Below are 25,952 nucleotides of genomic sequence, written 5' to 3'. Positions count from 1 at the left end.
CTCTGTATTTTTGATCAAATAAATGCAGCCCTGATGAGCAGAAGAGACTTCTTTAAAGAAAACATTCCAAGTCTCCCTGATCCCAGACTTTGTCCCGGTAGTGTATGTATATATGCTGTTGTCTAAGCGGACCTGTGCTCGGTAAGCCCTTCTAGATGAATTGTCCTGAGCTGATCTACTTTTCCAGGAGCTTCCTGACCCTCAGCTTCTGCTGGATGGGGTTAGAGATGCCCGGGCGGGGGTCACCCAGTCTCTGGTCCAGGACACATTAGAGCATTTCTTGGCCAGCCTCATCCATTTCTGGACTTCTGACTGGATCATCATGTCCATTCTTCCCGGGGTGCTCCGGTAGCTCGTGGGTTAGTGTGGGGACGTATTTGTTAGTTCTGTCAACATCTTATCTAGTTTCTCTGTGTGCCTCACTGTTGTTAAATCCAGACCTTGACCCCTGCACTCTCCCTCTCCAGCAGTGAATCCTCTCGGAAGGATAACCTGCTCTTTATATCCTTTGTAAGCCCCACCAGGTGCTCCACATTCAGGCACATGCTCCAATCCTAATGTTGACACTTGTTTTTCAAATCTATTGTTTCCTGTTATTATTGGCATAACCTTTATTACAATAACATTGTTCAGCATTTAATTACTGTGCATTGGCAAAGAATTCAAAAAGACCAAATGACATGCAACAGTAGAAACAAATTCCTAAATGCTTGAGTGACTCTTTGTTAACATTAACATTGTTTAGCAATTATTTATTGTGTTGTTTTAGGCGGTACAGTGAAGAACAAGTTATAAAAAAAAAAGAATTCTAAAAACTTTTCATCAGACAATTTATTTAGAATAAGATGTACTGATGGACTGTGCACAGTAAAAACAGAAATCCAAATAAATTCTTAATTTCATGTTGACTTTAATGGAAAAAAAAGCTCATTTAATAAGATTCTAATTAAATGTTTAGAAACATTAAAAATGCGGTTAATCAACTGTAGCTTCAAAATATTTCATGTCAAGACAGTGTATTATTAACTGACACAAAACCAGTCTCATCCACGTCATACTTTGATTTTATTCAGTTAAAATTAAGAATATTCAGACATTTCAGTAAAGCAGTTTAGTCATACTAACTTACATTTATGTCTGACTCAAAATATCTATGTAGTAATCTTACAAATGGTGTAACCAATAGAAATATGTTATTTAGACATTTTGCAACTAAACATTTTCGGGAAAATCATTATTCGAATAGTACATCTGCAATAAATCAAAGCTTGCATTTATAAAGAGAGCTTAAATAACATGTATGCAAGGTTAACAAAAACAGAAGTGTTGTAAGCAAACACATTCTGACCTAAACATGTAAGATAACGAATGTGTAATTATTACACTTAAACATAGTCCCCTCACTTCCACTCTACAACACAGATTATATAAATAAAATCACAATAAAAGTTATGAAATATTACTTTCTCTGATTTGCGTAGAGAGCACAAGTGATATTTTCTGGTCATCGAACATGTTTAAAGGTATTGTGTACTATTAGATTTTCAGATGCAATTTTAATGTCAAAGTTTGCAAACATTTCAAATCGAAGTAGAGACACAGCGGAGGACTTCAGCTGTCAGTGTTCCCTCTATGCCTGAGTTCAACATAGACTTCCACAAACAATGACTACACAATAATTCATCTACATATTATCAACAAATGATCAGTGAACAGCATGATGAAGTGCAGACTCTCGTCTGTGTCCTGTCACTGCTGCTGAAGAATGTGTCAGAGCTCACGTTGTTTGAGATGTTCTGCTTTCATGCACACATCTAACTGCGCTGTTATAGAAAGGGGTCTTCTGGGTAAGAGCAGAACCTTTTTTTGTCTTTCTACAGAACCGTTAGTACCAAGTGTGTTTTAAACTTGCTATCACATACAATTAGGGTCATGTACGTAATCATTTCTGTCTTCTAGTAAAGAGCGTTTAATAACACACAAACCAAAAAAATAATTTTTGATATTTTTTACTACAGGTGCAGGACACTATAGTTCATTTATGTAAGTGAGGAGAGCAAAAAGTAAACCATGACATATTATATCCAAACATTCTTCATACAGTGAAATCTGATAAAAAATTGTGGAGCAAAAATTAGATTTGACACTTTGACCTGACCATGTTCTGTTACATATCTTTCTATCAAAGTTATCTGACATCATCAAGATGCATGTGTTCTGACACACTATGAGTTCTTCTCATATTTCATTACCTTTTTCTAAACTACAGCAAATAATCTGTGATATAATGAGAGAACTGCTGAAGGTGTGTGAATAGTTTTTGGTTCGACTGGCTGTTGTGAAGCGTCGCTGGCATTAGTTCCCGTGTGTATGATGTCCGAACACCTCGAGGAGCAGCAGCAGACACATATTAGTGTTTGTGCTGTGTGTTAGTCTACATGTGTGTTAATGCTTGGCTCACTGACAGAGTGCTCTGAGACTGCACCGCTGCTGTGTGTGTGATGATGATGATGATGATGATGATGAGGAGGAGGCGGCGTAGAAGGAACACTGAAGGGTCACTGGGGTCACATCAGCACGTCCAGGTCGTCGCAGTGGTCCTCCTCCTCCTCCTCCGTGACTCTGAGAGACAGCACCTCCTCGTTCAGGAACAGACCGCTCAGTCTCTCCTTACGAGCCTGTCTCTGCTCCTTCAGCTGACGCTTGCGTAAGGCCTTCTGCTGCAGCTTCCTCTGCTTGGAGCGTTTCTGGAAGACAACAATCACTCCACCTGAAACATCTTAAACTCGTTTGATCAACAGTCTTCTCCAGATTCTTTAACGAGAGTAAGCAGTTCTTATACATTATCAAGGAACGGGAGTATAACTGGTTGTTGAAACCTGAACTTAATTAATGCAGTCCCTTGTGAACAGTTAATGAAGCTACACACCAGGATGCAGAGCAGTGGAGTGTAAACATTCAAGCAGGACAGCTCTCGTGGATTATATGCTAATATCTTAATCTTAAATATCTGAACACATGTAACCATCAGTACTGAATAAAGGTTTAGCGGCTGCGCTGTGTGTTTCTGAGGAGCACCTTGGAGTCTCGTATCCTCTCTGCGGCGGAGGCCAGGTTGCCGTCGCTGTGAGCACGGCTGATGCTGGAGGCGGTGGAGGCGCTGCTGCTGCTAGCGCTGCTGGTGATGCTGGCGTTACTGCTGCTGTGAGCGCTCACGCTGCTCGCCAGGCTCCTCTTCACGCTGCGCTGCTGCCGCGGACTGTGCTCACGGATGTAGCTCCGCACCTGCAGGAGACACCACATCAACCTGATCACTGGAAACAACACGCCACCTTCACACCGCTTCAGAAAATCACACAGCGGCAGACCCTGATTCCACGTTTCTCTGGGAGTTTGCAAGACTCGTAGTGTGTGAACACAGCTCTTTTCTGTTAACCAGACTCTAATGCCTTGTGGTCATCTGATGCCCACTTTCCACAAGTTGATATGATTCATATGAATGAAAAGTCTGTAACATACTTTGGGTAAAATTTCTCAAAGGTAGTGTAAAACAACTCTTTCTACCCTGTCAAAAACAGCTCTGCACACAGCGGCCCCTTTTGGTGCATGTCTCTTTAAATGCTAATGAGCTCTGCTGACCCCGCCCCTCTCTTTTCTCATGAGACTGTAAACTTTAGCCGGATTCATTGTGACATCACACATCAAGAATCTGTGAACGGCTTGATATGAGAAAGGGCTCATTATTATTATTATCATTATAGGGTGGTTGTGTACACACTTCCAACACACATTTATGTTCAGACAACATTTAAAAGTGAATTTTGCATCCCATGAGCCCTTTAGAATATGCTTTGATTTAAAACAGTTGTGTAAGATCACAAACAGAGTGCTGTGTATGCCGTGAGGTGTTGAGTGTAGTTAATCACCTGCTTGAGCTTCTCGTCTGTGAGGCAGTTCAGCTCGATGATGAACTCGCTGTCCGTCGGCAGAATCTGTGCGCTCGGGTCGATTATTTTTATGATGTCAAGCTGCTCCCGAAGTCCCATCTCTGTGCTCACTTTTCGACTCAAATACTCAATATATTCCACCTGAAAAACAAAATCATCAAAGTGAGCTCACACAGACACTGAAACACACTTGACTGCAGAGAAACAGTAACACACACAGCGACACGGCTTCCTCTCTTTCCTAACTGTGTCTCTCCCCATCAGGCTGTGCTAGTGTAAGAGGACAGGATGAGGGTTTGAGACCTGCTCGTCGTTGGTCATGGCGCTCCAGGGCAGCTCGTCCAGGTTTCGGTGTGGTTTGTTTTTTCGTTTGGACGCGAGGCAAGGCGAGCTGGGCACGCTGGGAATGATGTCGGAGAGCACATCGCTGCCGCTGGCGAGATCACTGCCGGGTAACTGCAACAGAGACGTGTTCATCACGATCACACTGAACACAATCACTATCAGTATGATCCGAGTATTGTCAAAGTGTGCTGGGAATGTTCAAAACGTGCAGACACAAACTGTTTCACCAGGTTTACATTTAAAATCAACAAACAACAAGTAAAATGACTTTCTGTTTGCATAAACACAAACAATGTCTGGATTTTAGATGACAACAGTTTATCTAATAGCATGTGCAAAATGTTCAAATAAAGCTTTGAAAATGTTTCATAAAATAGTAAATAAACTCACATTTCTGCCTGTAAATAAAGAAAAGTGTTAAGTCAAAATGATAAATGATTATGTATTTTATCTGCTCCATAAATAATTCTTATCTGAATAGTTTAAATGTGTAGAATCCACATAAGCTTGTTTTTCATCAGTTGGTCATAAATTTACAGCAGGGCACACAAATGCGGTCTGTTTTGTGTCCAGACAGAAACTGAATGTGAAGGTGAGTCTCGGACAGCAGGTGGCGCTGGTGGAGCAGCAGAATTACTACTTTATTAGTTATTACATTGAGTATAGAGTGCGCTCTGTAGGTGTTTTGAATGGTTTTTGCTAAATACTCGATAAAGCACATTATTAAAACAACAATTCTGATATCATCACAGACGATCTATTACACCCCCCACTCTGCTTTATGCTGGACAGTATTTATTGACCCCGAGTTGTCTGAATACGGTTTGAATGATAATAGAAATATGAAATGGTAATTTACTCATGATTTATCACTGAACCGGTAACTGTTCCACCCTGATCTGCAGTCCCTCACACAGCTGTAGTCCAGCGAGCGCAGTGACGACTCACCTGCCACTCAAACTCGCTGTCTGACCAGTCCCAGTAGGTGCTGATGGAGGAGGACACGTCGCTGCACACGCTGCCCTCGGGGAACAGCTCGAAGGAGGCCAGCTCCTGCTCGTCCAGCAGCGAGTAGCAGTCGTCCTGATCGCCCACAGACACGGAGGAGAAGAGCTCCTCGCTGCAGTCTGAGCTGGCCACGCTGGTGCCGCAGGAGGTCAGGTGCCACCTGCACACACACACACATCACTGACCAAAGACCCCCGCTGGCTCCAGCTCACACACACAGACACGCAGCTCACTGCATGCACCCTTCATATGTGACCGCGCCGGCAGAATGAGTGTCAATGTGCACGGGATCATTTTGGGCTACGGGCAAAGAAACGAGGAATGTTGGTTTTTGGTTGAATTTGAGATTTTCAAAAAGCCCTTGTCTAGCGATCCCAGAGCTCCAAACAGAAATTAAACATCTAAAAGTATCTTTATTTGTGCGTTTTTTTGGGGGGAGGAGTACCTTTTCTCCACTCGCTTCCCGCACTGATTGACACCCGAAGCGCACGCTCCTGATACACACATACGCAGATTTACAGCAGGCTAAATATATTTCAGGATTCACACAAACATAATCTGTTATCTCTTAAGTGAACGTTTGGGGAAAAACATCAGATGTGTCACATTATATTAGATCCATGCATCAGAGTATGTCTTAATACAGGCTGTGTGTCTCAATGTTAATCAAACAATGAAAGAAAATTTAAGAAAATTAAAATTAAAGAAAATGTATTTTTATTGAACACACTTAAGTGATTTTTTACATTTTACTATTTGTTTTTCTTATTTGAATGCTTATGATTAGAGGAAAAAAAAGAAAAAGTAGGTACCACTGTATTTGTTTATTTTTTTTCATCTGTGATTTTGCTTTGGAACCTTCAGAAAAAAACTTTAAATCAGTCTGTCTTTAAATTTACTCTGCTGACTCCAAACTCAAACAGGTGTAGCTCAGACATTTTTCATCTGATTCCAACAAATCAGATTTCATGTTGAAGGTCTTTTAACAGAGACTGTTTGAACATTTGCTGATTGAGGCTGATTCTGCCAGCAGGCACCGTGTGGTTCATTAGGTCAGAAGGGTCAGACCGAGCGTGGTCACTGACCTGCTGCTGTGGAAGCGGTGAAGAGGGTCTGTTCTGTGACACGAGGACAGCTGACAGCCGAAGTCACTGACGTCCAGCGTGGCATCTTCACTGGCATTCCCTCTCTGAGACAGCAGCGGAAACGGCTCTTCTGGAGCCAGGAACTTCTCGTAGACGTCCTCAGACATCTGAAAGCTGCATCAGAACAGACAGTGCATCAGAAGACCGAGAGAGTAAGCATGTAACGATTCACTGAACTCGCGATGCGATACGATTCACGATACTGGTTTCACGATACGATTTTCTCACGATTGTTTGTACAAAATGAGATTTAAGAAAGATAAATGAAAAAGTTTCCTTTTGTTATTTCAATCTCACTCAGACAAAATGCTGTACATTTCTTTCTGAAACTGAAATATCTTTGTCAAATAACAAAACTAAATTGAAATATTAAAACAAATCCAAAATAAAATAATACAAATAAAATAAATATTTTCATATAAACAAACTAAGGCTTTGCCAGTGCTCTTTCCTAGCTTAGAATCTTTTTTTTTTTTTTTTTACGTTTTTTTTTTTTTATGTAATATTATCATATTCACATTTTCAAAGCTGAGATCTCTGCACATTCACAATGTCCCCTGCTGATGAAAAACCCTTTCACTAGGGACAGAGGTGGCTGGTGTGGAGAGATATGCTTTTGCTATACTGGATAGCAGTGGGTATAGCCTTGCATTCTCTTTCCACCACTTGAGTGGACAGCTATTGAAGGGAAATGGATGTTTCAGCTCTGTACTTATTAATTTCTGCATCAATCTGACTATTGTGCTGTGCAACTGGTTCATCGAAAGTCCCTCCAAGGAAATCTTCCAATGCTGTTTTCTTGGAAGGAGGTTGTTTCAGCTCTGCTCCTGCTCTGTCTGTCTGGTCAAGAGGCTGCTCTGCTGCAGGGGGTTGACCACTGGCACCTTCTTTGCCCTCATCCTGCACAGAGGAATAGCAGAAATAAAAAGACTAAGTAAAATCTAAGTACAACATTGACAGGGGTTTCACATTGTTTATAAAGGCAAGATTTTAATATAATTTGTTATAATTTGTATCATTAATACTCAGTTTACACAAACACATTTGGAAACACATTTAGAAAAATATGCCATAATAATAAACAAATTATTTAAAAGAAATAAATTTAGAGAGAGTAAAATAAATACAATTTAGAGAGAGTAAAATAAATACAATTTAGAAAAAAGAGTAAAATAAATACAATAGGCTACCTGGTTCTGCAACATCAGTACAGCTTTCTCCTTCAGTCTGTGGAATACATCATCGCGTTGGTCTGTCTCTAGATGAGGCAGAGCCCAGAATCTGGGGTCTAATGCGGTTGCACTCCAGCAGGTGGTTGTACTCTGAAGTGTATCTGTTGTAAAGGTTGTTCAGTATAGCTCTCTTTATGTTGCTCACAGTGGGGGAATCTTCTTCGTTGGATGCCATGTTATGCTCGATCATATGCTTTAAGGGCACAATGAGAGACACAGTGGGGTTTTTTTCGTCACACAGCACAGTGGTGGCCGTTTTGAGTGGCTTTAGAAGCTTCACTATGTCCTCCACATCACGGATGTCTGAGCCATCCAAAGTATCGATGTCACGGACATTTCGTCGAACGTCGTTGCTCAGTAGAGTTGCTGTCACATCCGATTTGAATGAGGTTGGTGCATCCTCAACATCAACGTCATCTACACTTGCCGCCGCCATTTTTGCTACTGTTTAAAGTTACAGCTTGTTCGCTGCTATCGCGCCTGCAAAGCGAGGTCAAAATATAGGCTACTGCTTCAGCGCCCCCTGCTGTTTAAAACGTGTATCGCGATTCGTTTAACATCTCAACCGACACGAATCGTCACATATTATTATCGATTTTCAACCGACTCGGAGTGTATCGTTACATCCCTACGAGAGAGAGACCGCTGCGTCTGTCCGTCACCGAACAGTGCATACAAACCTCTTTCTCTCTGTTTGCTGTTCTAACTGTGCTAATAATGGCTTGTGATTCAAACACAAGGTATCTAAAGCAGATAGTAAATGGAGTTTCACTCTCTCCAATCCTGAAATCGGCCTGTAGTCTAAAAAAAGGATCATTAGATCAAACTTGTTTTTCTTTATGACACTAACCTTTGATATTTTTAAACTTCTATGATTTTTGCCATTAAACAAAAAGACTATTAAATAACAGCAAACATGATTCATCCCTGTTTGCATCTGGATCCATTACACATTGTTTAAGATAGTAATTGTACTTGCAACAACTGGAAAACTAAAAACATATCCCATTGGGCTGCTGCTAATTAATACATTTACATGGTGCAATATTTGATGTAGATGTTGTATCCAGGACAAAACGATTGACAAGCAGCCCAATGATGATTATTGACAATACAGCCAAAGATGACAAGCCACTGAGCTGGAGCTACTATGTAATAAACAGCAGCCCAATGGGATACCAGTCATAAGTAGCACAGGTATATTTGTAGCAATAGCCAACAATACACTGTATGAGTCAAAATTATCCATTTCTCTTTTATGCCCAAAATCATTAGGATATTAAGTAAAGATCATGTTCTATGAAGATATTTAGTAAATTTCCTACCGTAAATATATCAAAACCTAATTTTTGATTAGTAATATGCATTACTAAGAACATTTGAACAACTCAGATTCCAGATTTTCAAATCTCAGACAAATATTGTCTTCCTAACAAACCATACATCAATGGAAAGATTATTTATTCAGTAATGTAATGAATAATGGAATAATGTATAAATCTCAATTTAAAAAAATTGACCCTGATTACTGGTTTTGTGCTCCAGGGTCACACACACACACACACACACACACACACACACACACACACACACACACACACACACACACACACACATATATATATATATATTTATGTGTGTATATATATATATATATACACACATATACACACACACACAACGTATACGTACGTGATAGATATGTTCGCGCCTGTATTGTATAAGAGCGCCGCTCTATATATGTTCTGTATTATAGATCAGAGATAAGAACAGTGCTCTATATATGTTCTGTATTATAGATCAGAGATAAGAACGCCGCTCTATATATGTTCTGTATTATAGATCAGAGATAAGAGCGCCGCTCTATATATGTTCTGTATTATAGATCAGAGATAAGAACTCAGCTCTATATATGTTCTGTATTGTAGATCAGAGATAAGAAACACGCTCTATATATGTTCTGTATTATAGATCAGAGATAAGAACACGCTCTATATATGTTCTGTATTATAGATCAGAGATAAGAACACGCTCTATATATGTTCTGTATTATAGATCAGAGATATAAGAACCCCGCTCTATATATGTTCTGTATTATAGATCAGAGATAAGAGAGCCGCCGCTCTATATATGTTCTGTATTATAGATCAGAGATAAGAACTCAGCTCTATATATGTTCTGTATTATAGATCAGAGATAAGAACACGCTCTATATATGTTCTGTATTATAGATCAGAGATAAGAACTCAGCTCTATATATGTTCTGTATTATAGATCAGAGATAAGAACGCCGCTCTATATATGTTCTGTATTATAGATCAGAGATAAGAGCGCCCGCTCTATATATGTTCTGTATTATAGATCAGAGATAAGAGCGCAGCTCTATATATGTTCTGTATTTTAGATCAGAGATAAGAGCGCCGCTCTATATATGTTCTGTATTATAGATAAGAGCGCGCTAAGAGCGCCGCTCTATATGTTCTGTATTATAGATCAGAGATAAGAGCGCCGCTCTATATATGTTCTGTATTTTAGATCAGAGATAAGAGCGCCGCTCTATATATGTTCTGTATTATAGATCAGAGATAAGAGCGCCGCTCTATATATGTTCTGTATTTTAGATCAGCCACCGCTCTATATATGTTCTGTATTATAGATCAGAGATAAGAGCGCCGCTCTATATATGTTCTGTATTATAGATCAGCGATAAGAGCGCGCGCTCTATATATGTTGTTCTGTATTATAGATCAGAGATAAGAGCGCCGCTCTATATATGTTCTGTATTATAGATCAGAGATAAGAGCGCCGCTCTATATATGTTCTGTATTATAGATCAGAGATAAGAGCGCCGCTCTATATATGTTCTGTATTACAGATCAGAGATGCGCCGCTCTATATATGTTCTGTATTATAGATCAGAGATAAGAGCGCCGCTCTATATATGTTCTGTATTATAGATCAGCGATAAGAGCCCCGCTCTATATATGTTCTGTATTATAGATCAGATAAGAGCGCGCTAAGAGCGCCGCTGTCTATAGAGATAGAGTTCTGTATTATAGATCAGCGATAAGAACACGGCTCTATATATGTTCTGTATTATAGATCAGAGATAAGAGCACCGCTCTATATATGTTCTGTATTATAGATCAGAGATAAGAACTCAGCTCTATATATGTTCTGTATTGTAGATCAGAGATAAGAGCACCGCTCTATATATGTTCTGTATTATAGATCAGAGATAAGAGCGCCGCTCTATATATGTTCTGTATTATAGATCAGAGATAAGAACAGTGCTCTATATATGTTCTGTATTATAGATCAGAGATAAGAACTCAGCTCTATATATGTTCTGTATTGTAGATCAGAGATAAGAGCGCCGCTCTATATATGTTCTGTATTATAGATCAGAGATAAGTGCGCCGCTCTATATATGTTCTGTATTATAGATCAGAGATAAGAGCGCCGCTCTATATATGTTATGTATTATAGATCAGAGATAAGAGCGCCGCTCTATATATGTTCTGTATTATAGATCAGAGATAAGAGCGCCGCTCTATATATGTTCTGTATTATAGATCAGAGAGAGAAAGTGCGCGTATTATAGATCAGAGATAAGCTCTATATATGTTCTGTATTATAGACGAACAGTGCCTCTATATATGGTTCAGAGATAAGATAGCGCCGCTCTATATATGTTCTGTATTATAGATCAGAGATAAGTGCGCCGCTCTATATATGTTCGTCTGTATTATAGATCAGAGATAAGAACGCCGCTCTATATATGTTCTGTATTATAGATCAGAGATAAGAGCGTTCCGCTGCTAATATATATGTTCTGTATTATAGATCAGAGATAAGAACCCCGCTCTATATATGTTCTGTATTATAGATCAGCGATAAAACGCCGCTCTATATATGTTCTGTATTATATAGATAAGAACGCCGCTCTCTATATGTTCTGTATTATAGATCATAAGAGCGCCGCTCTATATATGTTCTGTATTATAGATCAGAGATAAGAGCGCCAACTCAATATGTTCTGTATTATAGATCAGAGATAAGAACAGTGCTCTATTATATGTTCTGTATTATAGATCAGAGATAAGAGCCCCGCTCTATATATGTTCTGTATTATAGATCAGAGATAAGAACGCCGCTCTATATATGTTCTGTATTATAGATCAGAGATAAGAACTCAGCTCTATATATGTTCTGTATTACAGATCATATGAGATAAGAGAGATAAAGAGCGATAAGAGCATATATGTTCTGTATTACAGATCAGAGATAAGAGCGCCGCTCTATATGTTCTGTATTATAGATCAGAGATAAGAACTCAGCTCTATATATGTTCTGTATTACAGATCAGAGATAAGAGCCCCGCTCTATATATGTTCTGTATTATAGATCAGAGATAAGAACAGTGCTCTATATATGTTCTGTATTATAGATCAGAGATAAGAGCCCCGCTCTATATATGTTCTGTATTATAGATCAGAGATAAGAACAGTAATCTATATATGTTCTGTATTATAGATCAGAGATAAGAACAGTGCTCTATATATGTTCTGTATTATAGATCAGAGATAAGAACAGTGCTCTATATATGTTCTGTATTATAGATCAGAGATAAGAACAGTGCTCTATATATGTTCTGTATTACAGATCAGAGATAAGAACAGTGCTCTATATATGTTCTGTATTACAGATCAGAGATAGAGAACAGTGCTCTATATATGTTCTGTATTATAGATCAGAGATAAGAACAGTGCTCTATATATGTTCTGTATTACAGATCAGAGATAAGAACAGTGCTCTATATATGTTCTGTATTATAGATCAGAGATAAGAACAGTGCTCTATATATGTTCTGTATTATAGATCAGAGATAATGAGGGCAGTTCTCGGGCCTCACTCTTTCACACAGACTCTAATCCTGTTAGGCCTAAAGCTCATCACTAGGTTCTCTGTTGAAGAATCAGTAACGCCTGTCGTTTATTTAGTCGGAATATAAGGAGTAACGTGACCAATATTTCTTTTGTTTATTTACTGTTTTAGCAACTCGGATCTAGTGTTAGCATCGCTTAGCCTCCTCCGTGAACTCTCACTGTAACCCGCCTGCTAACGGCTCTCTGAGCGAGATAAACACTGGAGAAGGATCATATCACGGTCTGTTTTTCACACATACCTGTCGTCTGGTCTGTTTTAAAGGTTTATTATGAGCAGCGAAAACATCGGCTCTCAATCCTCTTCCGCTGCTGACGTCACGACCCCCAGGAAGCTGACGTTCTTCTTCTTCTGTGGTTTTTTGGCGCGTCGCGTCCTGTGCGCAGATCGCCTCCCACCCCGCGCCGCGGTGTAACCGCGCATGACGCCACTGTTTCGAACCGAGACATTCGGGTAATTAAAAGGATTAGTAGTTAAAGGGATACTCCACCCAAAATGAAAATGTTGTCATTAATCACTTACCTGCATGTCGTTCTAAACCCGTAAAAGCTTTGTTCGTCTTCGGAACACAATTTAAGATATTTTGGATGAAAACCGGGAGGCTTGTGACTGTCCCATAGACTGCCAAATAAATAACAGTGTCAAGGTCCAGGAAAGTATGAAAGCATCATCAGAACATTTTCATTTTGGGTGGAGTATAGCTTTAATACTTTCTTACTGACTGACTTTCATTCCACTCTTCAGTCAGTTAAATAAAGAACTGCTCTCTGAGCTCTTTGTCACTTTAATCAGACTGAATAAGCTCTTTTGCACTACAATCATTATATCTGCACTGTTTACTTCACTGGTTTGCACTCTATCTGCCATCTGCCTTGCACTGCTTTATTTAACTTTATTTTTATTTGTATTATTATTTTACATGCCCTTATTTGTATAGTTGTATTTTATTTTAGATTTGATCTGTATATATCTGTATTTTGAGGCTGTACTGTTAGTGTTATCTGTATGCACCGGGGCTCTGAGAGTAACTCAACTCCAGTTCTCTGTATGTGTGTGCTGTACATGTGGAAGAATTGACAATAAAGCAGACTTGACTTGACTACTGACCTGTTTATACGAGCTGTCCAGAAAACAAACAAAACATGCCCTGCAAATCAATATATATTTTTTAAAAATCACATAGTATACAGACATTTCATTATTTTAATTGTTTTAATGTATTACACTATACTTTCAAGAAAGTATTTGCATTGAGTTTTTTGTTGTTGTTGTTGTTGTTGTTGTTGTTGTTGTTGTTGTTGTTGTTGTTGTTGTTGTTGCATTTGCAGAGTTTGACCAGCAGGGGTCACCAGCGTGTAGTGAATCGAGCGCTTCCAAACACTGAATCATTCTGCGGTTCAACTGATTCAAATGATTCGAAGCTTGGAAAAGGTTCGTTTCTCGCAACCCTGTGTGACACACGTTTATTTACGATCAGTTATTAATTTCTTCTTCTGCTCTTTCCTTGAAAATTCTAACTGTACACACACATGTATGACACGTTATATATGTGTCTTTATATATATTATTTACACGCTAAGCACATTTAGGATGGTCATGTGCAAATGGTTCATTTTAACTAAAACACATCTGAACCGCTCCAGAGATTCAGAGCGTCAGATTAATGATGCAGAGATGCCTTCTCTGTCGAAGCAAGTCTTGAGATTTCAAGATTTTCAGATTTCACTGAAAGTACTACTACATGATTATAATGGCCAAACAATGTTCTTTAAAGTGGAGTAGAGACAGCAGGGCTGGAGTTATACAGTGGATAGAAGAGGTGAGGCCAGAGAGAGTTGTCATTTGTTCAGACTCCACTGCTGCCCTGTTTAGTTTGAATTCCAAAAAAGACCTCAAAAGATGATTTATTGATTGAAATATATACAATAATGCTGAGGAATACAAAGAACTGGTGGTGATGTACAATTTGTTTGGGTCCCGGCTCATGTTGGTGTTGGGGGAAATGAAAAAGCTGATGAGATTGCAAAGACAGCATTAAAACTAAAAGATGATGAAATAATGAAAGTTCCCTTTGGAAAAGGAGAGGCCAAAAAATCATTAATTAGAAAAAAAGCAGTGAGTGACGAATGGCAGAACAAGTGGGACACAGACAATAAAGGGAGACACTATTACAGCATTCAGAAATCTATTAAAGTGAAGGGTTTCAAAGGGAAATATAGAAGAGATGAAGTGATCTTTTCAAGATTAAGGCTTGGACATACTGGGTTAAAATCAACGCTGTATTTAATGACAAAATGTGTGTCTGATAAATGTGAGGTATGTAATGTTCCTGAAAATGTCGAGCATGTCATAATGAAGTGTAGTAAATTTGATTTTGAGAGGAACATCTTGCGTGATAAGATATGGTGAATTAGGGACGGGGATGGAATTTAGAAGGGATACTGGGGATAAGTGAGGAAACATGGGAGTGTTACGAAGCTCTCTTTAACTTTCTTAAATCTACAGGATTAGACCATAAAATATAGGGCCCCCCCAAATTTTTATTTTATTTTATTTTTTTTTTGGATCAGTAAAAGGTAACCTGAAATACTAAAACCATGAATTACACACTCCGGTACAGTAGGTGGCGGTATGCACCGGAAAAAATTGGTTGCGACCCGCCATTAATACTAGAGAAGAAGAAGAAGAAGGGCTGGAGTTAGTCCAGCAGGAGGCGCGCGCCACTGTGACTGAGCCCGCGGCGGAGAACAGCGCAGAAGAAGAGCGCTGCTGCGGTCAGCTGATGAGGAAGGACAGCGGATGATGGCGGACTCTGTGAGTTTGTTCGGAGGAAGAGCTCCAGCTGAAGTGCAGCAGCTGGCCAAGCATCTGAGGAATCTGGACAGAGACACTTTCTCGCAGATGCTGAGCGGTCAGTCTCATAAACGTGCTGCGACGCTCGTGTTAAACAGCGGCGAGTCCTCTCCTGGAAGCGCTTCGAGCAACTCTACAAGCGTCTAGATGCTTTTATAAATTGCACGAAAAATTCTATAGTTTGTTTATGATTATTATGATTGTTGTTGTTGAAGAAGAAGAAGCATGGTTTTACCAGAAGGAAATTTACTTTCTTTTTCATTATTTCCCATCGTCTGTGATCGCAGAAAAATATATGATTGAACATTGGTGGAGCTTATATAAGTTTTTACATCTGATTATCTTTAGGACCGTGGATAATATATTTTTAATACACGATATTAATCACCTGAATATAAGCATGTCATGCAAATAAAAAGGCCTTCCAGTTATTTATTATTATTATTGTTATTGTTATGATGATGATGATGATGTCATTGTCAGTTATTATCCCGACAGCAATACCATACCCTTACATATTTAGTCACCACTTTACTGTCAAATGCTTATTTCTATGTGACAGAAATACAACATTAACTGCATTTGCAGTAAATCACTAATATTCATTATAATTTTTCTCTGTCCTGTTTTATTTATTCAGTTTTTAATCACGTGTTGGGTCTCTAACTGATGAAAACATTGTCGTGGGACAGAGACAGAGCACACAATCCAGCTCTCTCCACTGAGTTTCTGTTACTCTACACCTTTCACACAGCAGATCTTAGACACTCTTCTGCTTTTGTCAGAAATCACATTTGTGGGCAGCTGTGGCCTAATGGTTAGAGATTTGGACTTGCAACCATAAGGTCGTAGGTTCGAGTCTTGGTGCTGGCAGGAGTTGTAGGTGCGGGGAGTGAATGAACAGCGCTCTCTTCCTCCCTCAATACTCATGACTGAAGTGTCCTTGAGCAAGACACTGAACCCCCAGTTGCTCCCCGGGCGCTGGATATAGCTGCCCACTGCTCTGGGTGTGTGTTCACGGTGTGTGTGTGTGTGCACTTGGATGGGTTAAATGCAGAGCACCAATTCTGAGTATGGGTTACCATACTTGACAAATGTCACAACTTTCACTTTCAAGAAAACAGCTTCCTGCAATACAAACTCAGTGGAGAGCACTGGATTCTTTACCCCCCGGGGGGCGTGTTCTTTGCATGTCTCTCTGTCTCTGGTCTCTGTGTCCGTTGAGTTCTGATCTGCCGGCTCTGTCTCTGTTGCAGCGGTGCTGAGGGCCGTGGACGGTCTGGACTGTCGTGAGTCTCTGAGACTGATCTCAGAGAGCGGCTTGGTCTCAGAGGACAGCTTTAACCACGCCGTGGCTGGACTGTACGCTCTTCTCAAAGAAGCTCTGTGTCTGCCGTCTCTAAGACAAGAGGTTAGCTCATAGCAGTCTCACATCAGACCGCTGACTCTGTGTTTAATTACTCGAGCGCTCGTCTTCAGTGCTTTGTAAATGTTCATCCTTGAAAGTTCTTGAGGTTTTGTGCCATCTGGCGACTGAGAGGAAAATACACCTTTAGTCCTGTCAGACCCTGAATATTCCTAACTTCTGTAGAGCATGCACACACATCAGATGCATACAAGACTGCTGAATAAATCTCAAGACTCCCGGTTCTCTGACAGGAATCTGGTCTGTAATTGGCCGTCTCAGATCAGCTGAACTCTGAATTGTTGTAATTGTTGTAAATGATAAATGATTTCCTCTGGATCATATCATGCATATAAAAGTTAAGATTTCTGTATTGATTTTTGGCTTAGTTCATAAAAATCTAGTTAAAAAATTCTAAAATTGTGTGTAGAACTGTTGAATGCTGTAATTACAGACTTCTCTCGTGATAGCTGTAAGTCTCACAGTGTGTGTATGAAGCCAGTCTCATAAACACACATATTTCCTCAAAACTAATCTGAATTCTCTTTGTTTCAGGTTTTTAATGAGGATCTCCGAGCGCTTCGGTAGGGGATAACTCATAAAGGTTTTTTCTCAAAGACTAATCATTTATAAATCAAGAGTCTCTTTATTTTTGGTGTTGGTACTGCTATGTTTCCAGTGATGTGTTGTGTTTATGGGTGCTGTGTATCACCAGGGTGTCTGAGGAGTTCATTGCAGACGTGTCCAGTGCGGTGTTTGGAAGCAGGTATGATTCTGCTCTCTCAGAACGACTCTGTTATCCTGTATATCAGCTCATTTCTCAATGCTCCTCCAGACAGACCTCCATCGATGTCAGTGACACACATCGAGGCCCGACTCTGGCAAAGATACAGGACTTTAAATGGAGAGTGGATGTTGCCATTTCCACAAGGTACACTAGTAATGATGGTTTTATATACTGATCTCAGAATTTAAAGGTCTTCTGTGTACAAATAAACACACAGACATGCGGTGTTGTGCACGGACACTTGTCTCTAATCGATTGGTCTTAAACATACAAATATTTCACAATAAAAGCAGTATCCACCCTATTTTTCCTGTTAGATTAGCCGTGGCCTTTTGTGAAGGTAAATCTCTTTAGCGTTGTTATTCTCGTTATTTCCCTACAGCTGCTAATGAACCGGACGTCTTGCACACTGACAGAAAACAGCTTACATCTGCAGTGAAAAATAAGGTGGATGAGACGAGAGTCGAATATATGAAGCAAAGAGAAGAGTGCTTTAGAAATAAAGTGATCTTCGTAAATGACTACACTAGAGTAAAGATCATGAATACAATGACTGAATACTGTGAATAGTTCACACTCAAGGGCTCATATTAAAGAGCTGATTTTATAGCCATTAGAGGTGGGAGAAAAAATAGATCGTTGCTCTTCAATGATTCTGAATCGATTTTGAACATTTCAAAATCGATTCTGAGCTTGTTTATTTTTCCCGCATATGCCACATGTGTGCGCTAGAGACGCGGCGGGCTTCACTGCACAGAACGTGAGCTGTGAGACACGTGCACATTGCTTCACAGTCTGTGCTTGCACCTGCCGTGTTTTACTTTAGATATGCTCTTATTTGTGCCGTTTGGAATGCAGTACTATCAGATGCATGAAGCTGATCGCACTGACAGACTTTCACCTGCACTTTGTTTGTTGTCCTGAAGCGGCTGCGGTTAAATGCACTTGCATTTTCGAATACTTTTATACGGAATTGATGTACACACGGTCGGTTATGTTTTCAGAGCAGGGATAAAACCTCTGATATCAATAGATCTGTGCATTAGTGTGAATGCAGCCTGTTAAAGCTGGCACTGTCCATGATCTCATCAGTAATAATCAAACACCATAATGCTGAGGAAAATAGAAAAATCCTCAACTATTGTCTGTAAACTTTCAGACACTTAAAGAACACTTATTTTAAATAATTGTTTTAAAAAAATAGCCTGCTGTGCTTATATAATAAAAAAAAAATAAAGTTAATTTCGCACAAAATAAATTTGATATAAAATTTATATGAAAATGCAGCCATGTGCAGTAATATTGAAAACTGAGAATGTGACGCATGGTGATATTGAGTTGATAATCATAATCATAATTGAATTGTGAAACCAGTGAAGATTCACACTCCTGTTTTTATGAAGTACTCACATACAGAGATTCCAGCTATAAACAAAAAGCATATAACTGCAATTTTGTTTACGATGTTAAGTTTTAAAGATGTATTTGTACAGCAGAAGTATTAATTGGGGAAAAAATGTAGATGAAGAATCATTTTGGAATCGGATCGTGACTCCCAGAATCGGATCGGATCGTGAAGTGCCTGAAGATTCCCACCCTAACAGATGTACAGGATGTGTGACAGCATTGTGATGCATCGTTAATCGAATCGTGAGATACCATAGATTCCCACCCCTAATAGCCATAAACTGTGAAAGTGTGTGAGCCGTGTCTGCACATCCACAGCAGATGTTGTTAATGATGTCATCTTCACAGGAAGCCACATCTCCGTCTGATTATTCACTCCACAAATACACTGAAGCTCATCTTAACACATGCTGCAGCTAACACTGTATGATCCCAAGTAACTGTAGTAGCTCTAACCACACGTGTGATTATCATCTGCCATCTGTCTTTAATGTGAACAGAAGCACACGAGCATCATCATTACTGTTTGTGTGGTTTTTAGCTCGCTGTCTCGAGCTTTGCAGCCCTCCATCCTCATGCAGATGAAACTGTCTGATGGCCATGTGCACCGATTCGAGGTAATCTTTCTTCAATTCTGTCTGATTTCAGAGTATGTAGTAATCACTGAAACATGTAGTAGACATTTAACTCTGTTAAATGGTCTGATATTTGCAGATGTATCAAAAACATTATCAGCAGCTGAGTCTTTTCATTAAAAAGCTGCTAGAAAAAATAATTAATAATTTTCTTTTGTGTAGTGATAATCATGGAAATCTACTAATGCGGTAGTTGAACTGTGGTCACTTTAGTAAAACCATGGTTGATTTTCATCAGGGACTGCAGAGACGACTGTTGCACGCATAATGACAGTGTATGATTTATATTAACATTACAAGTTTTGTATCATCTTCTGATTATTGCCACTTAATATACAGGTCTAGTGCTTTGCAGAAAAGGCAAAGTTGGCCTAAAATATGCAATCCATCCATTGACTCTCCTCTTGTCTGAATGATATTTCATAACACAAGTCTGAGAGCTGTGTGTGAATTCATGCGTGGGATTTCTCTTCTCTCTCTTCTAGGTTCCATTGGTCAAGTTCCAGGAACTTCGTTACAATGTTTCTCTAATTCTGAAGGAAATGAATGACATAGAGAAGAGGAGTATTCTCAAAATACAAGACTGATGGATCATGTTATCATATTCTATTGCAAGACAAGATATCGGATCTTTTATTTGATTTACACTTTTCTAATATTTGGTAAATTGTATTAATTGTACTGAATTAATTTTTATTAACCATTTGTTTCTTTTGCACTTGGTCAGCCAAGTTTAGCTGTGTGAAACCGTATCTTGTTTGTCAGCAGTGCTTTGTCAGAACATTTGTGTTCTACATTTTGTAAAAATAAATGTCTGTCGTCTTGTGTTTTCTGAAGATCTGCAGTGGTTTTGCATCTGTTGAATCCTTGTACAGGCGTGAAGTCAAGTCTTGCACTCGTGCTGCAGTACAGAGGGTTTGTGGTGAATGCCACTTTCTCATCATTGCTCTGTGTGTGTGTGTGTGTGTGTGTGTGTGTGTGTGTGTGTGTGTGTGTGTGTGTGTGTGTGTGCGCGGTCGAGTCACATCTGTAGGGTGTGAAAGCTATGGGTGTCTCAGGGCTGAAGGAAGCGTGCTCGTTATAGTCACAGCAGTTACACAGCGAATCGTTTAAAAGCACCCATATGAGGAATCAGCATGTTAAAACAGAGCCTTGCTCAAAGAAGAGCTAACATGTGAAGTGTTGTAATACATCCTCCTCATGATGACTGAGACCTCAAGCAGCCGTGGCCGCCTTTGCTCAACCAGTAAAATATCCAGCAATGAAAAAATGGCTTAATGTTTGTAACAGTCTTTTAGAACAATTGTATTCAATTAATCAAAATATTTCCTGCTCTAAAGACATTCAAGATATTCGTCTTTTTAAATTGTAGATTGCCATGTTTTGTTTTGTTTTTTTTTATATTTGTAATGATATGATATAGTTAATCTCACACAAGGGTGTCGTATAGCAGCTCTCTAGTGACGAGTATTGCACATTTTATTCACAAAATTCTAGTTATTAGCCTAAAAACTAGTTATTCTTCTGTACAATTCCTGCATCTAACTTGTCAGACTCTGCACTGAATGCATTACAGTCTCTGATAAATTGGCCTGATTCTTCCAAGAATCCGTAGTGTCCTTCATATAGTCAAGCAAACACTCTCATAACAAGACTTCTGCTCATAGACACACAGCTGACCAGAGGTCCAGAAAGTTTGGTCCCGCCATAAAACATTCTTCCAGATCTCTGGCTCCGAGTGTCTCTCATCATACAGAAACAAAATGAATGCAGTCATGTATAGGTTAAACTTACCCTTACATTATCGCATGACTCACCTCTGCCACAGGGGCTTAGTTAAAATTGCCAGAATAGTACTTCTTTGGTGGCTAATATTACTTTGGAAAAAAAAGAATACCAAAGTGGTTAAACTCTTAAAAATATATGCTTCTAGAGACACCAAAACACTGCTAAGGTTATTTACCACTGTGTCAGTCATTGCACAAACAGAAGAATAGTTTAAATGTGGTTGTTGCTCCTAAAACTTTACAGATTGTATGAGGCCTTAACTATACCTGCAGCCAAAATGTGTCCAACGAGGGTGTGAAGCGTATATGAAGCGTAACCTTCCTCTGCAAATCTAACCAGTTACTCTCAGAGATCCCATCGAGAAACCACCTTTGAGTAGTCCATCATCAAACCTACTTCTGGTGGAGACAGGTGAAAAGTACTTTCAAATTTAGCCAAAATATCAATAAAATGCTAATTAATCAGAGAGCTCAAAACAAGTCAGAATAAATGACAGAGACATAATTAGATTTGCTATAGAATGGAATCACATGCAGAGATGATAGATGACAGATGGAACATGACTCTCTTTTTATCTATATTTGTTCAGATGGTCATAGTGTATGCATGGCACTGTGGGATTTGTATCAATTTTGTCAGTACACCTTTCTATAGTTTTAATTTGTAGTATTGTCACAATCATGTCACTTTTGCTTATTTTCGGTTCTGTGGGTTTGTTGTGGGTGTTTTATTTGAAGCATATTTCAGGATTTTGTGTCTTGTGTCTGGTCTAGTCTGGTCTAGTCTGGTCTAGTCTAGTCTGGTCTGGTCTAGTCTGTTAGGTCCTGGCGCATGTGCTTCACTGGCCTCTTTCACAAAGCCTTTAAATGCATTTCAGCTCATGACAGATTCTGAACGGCTTTCGTTTAGAGCAAGATATACAGGGGGGTGAGATTATTGTGTCAGATGTGTCTTTGCTCACAGCTGATTGGTCTGGTTTTGGTTTCGATCTCTTACCCTGAATAAATATATAGCCTTGTAGCATAAATTCACTCCTCCCTGTATCTCGTGCTCAAAACTAAACCAGTTCACAAAATAAGGATATTTTGATTCTTAGTATTTTTATTTTTTTTGGTAAATTAAATATTTGTAACCAATATTTGTATTGACTTGTAACCAGAAGGTCGTAGGTTTGAGTCTCAGTGCTGGCAGGAGTTGTAGGTGGGAGGGAGTGAATGAACAGTGCTCTCTTCCTCCCTCAATACTCATGACTGAAGTGTCCTTGAGCAAGGCACTGAACCCCCAGTTACTCCCCGGGTGCTGGATATATAGCTGCCCACTGCTCCGGGTGTGTGTTCACGGTGTGTGTGTGTGTGTGTTCACGGTGTGTGTGTGCTTGGATGGGTTAAATGCAGAGCACCAATTCCGAGTATGGGTTACCATACGTGGCAAATATCACGACTTTCACTTTCATATTGTTTATATTATATTTAATTGCAATGAGGATTAAAGTTTTTCTCTGTGATTGTTAAAATAATTGGCTTATTTTTGGGTGTCTCGCATGAATAATAGTTTGCTTGTTTGTAGCTCTTTGTCAGCTCAGAGTAGTTATTATTTGTGTATAGTTCTTCAACACGAAGTTATTCTTGAAGACTTCTTCTGTATGTGGTCAAACTGCTTAATTTATTCAGTGTAAGGGGATCGTATGTAGCACTCTGCCATTCCATGTCTATGCCAAAAAATCATTAGGATATTAAGATCATGTTCTGTGAAGATATTTAGTAAATTTCCTACCGTAAATATATGAAAACTTAATTTTTGATTAGTAATATGCATTGCTAAGAACTTCATTTGAACAACTTTAAAGATGATTTTCTCAATATTTAGATTTTTTTGCTCCCTCAGATTCCAGATTTTCAAATAGTTGTATCTCAGACAAATATTGTCCTCCTAACAAACCACACATCAGTGGAAAGATTATTTATTGATGATGTATAAATCTGAATTAAAATAAATAAATAAATAAATAAATGACCCTTATGACTGGTTTTGTGGTCCAGGGTCACATTTATATGATCTAATTCAGCAACATCACATGAGCAAATGTAGTACTGATTGTATACATCAGTTCAATCAATAAGGAGTTTTTCGAGTTCCATTTTAGACAAAATATTGTATGTCTTTGCTCCAATGATCCATCCATGAAGACAGTCACTTGCAGTTTGAAGCAGTTTGCTGTCTCGCTCATTAAGTCAGTGACTTGCTGGCAGTTTTAGTTCATATTTTAAAAAAAAATCATATTTTAAAATAATTTTATACTTTTATATGATTTCATAGTCATTTTATTTTTTAAACATATCATGGCATTATTTCTGTGACTGTTACTGCAGTGTGAATGCAATTATTCATTTCTGTGTGCTGTGAACCGACCACCACAGAATGTGAAGAAAACCATGGGCCTAAACCAGACAATGTACCAATGTACTTGTTTGCGCAAGGAGCAGGGCTGTGTGTGTTTGTGTGTGTTTGTATCCTGGTTGTACAGGGAAGTAGGAATTAGGTAATCTCATATCAAGCTTTACTGTCAGAGTTCATGCTTTTTGGAGCACCAGCTTTCTTTTCTATATGTATAGAGAGAGAGAAAAACAACTGAAATATCTATTTGGAAATATGTATTTGGCTGATTCAGCCTGGAGCAAGCTGTTTGAAAGTATACAGTTGTGTTGAAGTCCATTTGAATAAACGTGCATGCCATAGGAAATGAGGTCTGTCTGAAGGAAGCATTAAAACATGAATTTTTTAAAAAATAGAACATTTTATTGCATTAAATGTATTACAGTTAATAGTAAAGACTTTGCTACAAACACAGAAATCAAAGAGTGCTTGAAAAATGTATCACAGTTTCCACTATAGACTTTTATTGTCCATATAATACTTCTAACTGAACCTTTAAATTATGTAATTTATTAAATGATTGAATTACTAAGAGTAAAATGGGTAATTATACCCACTTTATATTTGAAACACATTTTAACATTTAATACACCTTAATTGCAACTTATTAGGTTATATATTTGTTTACACATGGTTATAATGTGTTTTGTGTAGTGATAATCATGGAAATCTACTAATGCGGTAGTTGAACTGTGGTCACTTTAGTAAAACCATGGTTGATTTTCATCAGGGACTGCAGTGACGACTGTTGCACGCATAATGACAGTGTATGATTTATATTAACATTACAGAATAGAACATGATCAATGTGAACTTTTAACTGCACAAACTAGGCTACAATTTCAATTTGTCTAATGTGAATATACAATTATTCACTAACAGGATATTTGTCCAATTCGATGCGTGTTGTACACGTTTTTTTTTTTTTTTTTTTTTATAAAATTACTGCTAAATAAAACACACCTAAGTATCAATATATTTTATTTGAGTATCGATACTTTCAAAACGTATATCAAACTCAATGCTTTCCTGTGTCTATAAAGCTGTTAAATAGTGGCAGTATGGAGCTGTAATTTTTAATACAATATCAGGTTTATTTATTTGTCTATTTGTTTATTTATTGCTGTGTTATTTTTGTTGTATTGTTTGTATTTGTTGATAATTGTGTGTTAATTGTGAGTTGACTGCAGCAGGGTGATGGGCCCAAAACAAATTTCCCCACATGTGACAATAAAGTTTACCTTACCTTAAAACTGGCATCAGTATTGATATATTGATATTTCAGGATCGATTCACCCATCCCTAGTATGTAGCACACTTGATTTCCACAAAAAAATAGTAAGCACAAAGTCGCGGTAATAATCAGAAGTATTTATTTATTAATGAGTGGTAAGTAATTATTTTTGTTTGATTGATGAATACTGGAGTAATGATGCTGAAAATACAGCTGCGCAACACAGAAATAAATTACATCTTAAAATATATATTTTAGTGGAAAATTTGAAATAAATGAAATATAAAAATATTTCACGATATTCCTGTTTTGGGGTTAAATAAATGCCTTTTTGCCCATTCCTGGATCTTCAATAGCAGAATGAAGATCTCATGTATTTCTCAAGAAAAATGTTCAGAGTACATCAGTTGTACACACAGAAAGTTATTTCTTGTGGCTTAGAACAACGTCACTGAGATTAATCTGTCTGGTTTAAGACTGTAGCATTTGTGGAGACAGAAGTTCTCTGCTGTAACGGCAAGCTTTCTAGAAATTCTGGCCTGGACAGACGCCGCTTGAACTCATTAGTAGTGAAGTAGTACATGACTGGGTCCAGACAGCAGTTCAGACTCGCTAGACACAAGGTGACCGGATGAACGTGGAGCACGGCGTTCTTAAAAGCAGAGCTAACGTTGCAGTTTGATTTGGCCAAGAAGTCTAAAGGGAAGGTGATGTGATAGGGCACGAAACACACCAGGAACACACCAGCACAGCTCAGCACCATCTTGAGTGCCTTGTGCTTTTCTC

At 38.7% G+C, this 25,952-nt stretch overlaps 3 protein-coding genes across 3 annotated transcripts in view; 1 reads left to right on the top strand and 2 right to left on the bottom strand.

Moving 5' to 3' along the window:
- Nucleotides 1-1,046: 1,046 nt before the first annotated feature.
- fam199x (family with sequence similarity 199, X-linked) lies at nt 1,047-13,021 on the bottom strand. Its single transcript, XM_042737730.1, has 7 exons — nt 12,866-13,021; nt 6,386-6,559; nt 5,241-5,460; nt 4,251-4,403; nt 3,927-4,088; nt 3,079-3,285; nt 1,047-2,747 (listed from the first exon to the last, which is right to left on the bottom strand). Exons 2-7 carry the CDS (start codon nt 6,550-6,552, stop codon nt 2,568-2,570), a joined length of 1,089 nt encoding a protein of 362 aa, XP_042593664.1. The 5' UTR covers nt 6,553-6,559; nt 12,866-13,021; the 3' UTR covers nt 1,047-2,567.
- Nucleotides 13,022-15,375: 2,354 nt separating this feature from the next.
- commd5 (COMM domain containing 5) lies at nt 15,376-20,547 on the top strand. The gene is made up of 7 exons (XM_019102951.2): nt 15,376-15,535; nt 16,734-16,888; nt 17,438-17,466; nt 17,598-17,648; nt 17,718-17,813; nt 19,618-19,693; nt 20,197-20,547. The coding sequence occupies exons 1-7, from the start codon at nt 15,424-15,426 to the stop codon at nt 20,296-20,298; spliced, it is 621 nt and encodes a 206-aa protein (XP_018958496.1). The 5' UTR covers nt 15,376-15,423; the 3' UTR covers nt 20,299-20,547.
- Nucleotides 20,548-25,347: 4,800 nt separating this feature from the next.
- The window catches only part of gpr174 (G protein-coupled receptor 174), a 7,292-nt gene continuing 6,687 nt past the window's right edge, over nt 25,348-25,952 (bottom strand). The window contains exon 2 of the mRNA XM_019102947.2: nt 25,348-25,952. This exon is cut by the window's right edge and continues 903 nt beyond it. Coding sequence (XP_018958492.1) covers nt 25,624-25,952 — 329 coding nt within the window. The 3' untranslated portion in view covers nt 25,348-25,623.

Source organism: Cyprinus carpio, chromosome B14 (assembly GCF_018340385.1).
Source record: "Cyprinus carpio isolate SPL01 chromosome B14, ASM1834038v1, whole genome shotgun sequence".
Lineage (NCBI taxonomy): Eukaryota > Metazoa > Chordata > Actinopteri > Cypriniformes > Cyprinidae > Cyprinus > Cyprinus carpio.
Note: the sequence above shows the minus strand (reverse complement) of the source record. Positions and strands in the feature narration are given on the sequence as shown.

What these genes read in the sequence shown, in the direction of transcription:
- fam199x (XM_042737730.1), bottom strand. Translation starts at nt 6,552, where the DNA reads ATGTCTGAGGACGTCTACGAGAAGTTCCTGGCTCCAGAAGAGCCGTTT. An exon ending in CAGACGAGAAGCTCAAGCAG is followed by an intron (nt 3,286 to 3,926) that starts GTGATTAACTAC and finishes TGTCTCCTGCAG; the next exon opens with GTGCGGAGCTACATCCGTGA. An exon ending in AGAGGATACGAGACTCCAAG is followed by an intron (nt 2,748 to 3,078) that starts GTGCTCCTCAGA and finishes GTTGTCTTCCAG; the next exon opens with AAACGCTCCAAGCAGAGGAA.
- commd5 (XM_019102951.2), top strand. Translation starts at nt 15,424, where the DNA reads ATGATGGCGGACTCTGTGAGTTTGTTCGGAGGAAGAGCTCCAGCTGAA. An exon ending in AGTGCGGTGTTTGGAAGCAG is followed by an intron (nt 17,649 to 17,717) that starts GTATGATTCTGC and finishes ATGCTCCTCCAG; the next exon opens with ACAGACCTCCATCGATGTCA. An exon ending in GATGTTGCCATTTCCACAAG is followed by an intron (nt 17,814 to 19,617) that starts GTACACTAGTAA and finishes TGTGGTTTTTAG; the next exon opens with CTCGCTGTCTCGAGCTTTGC.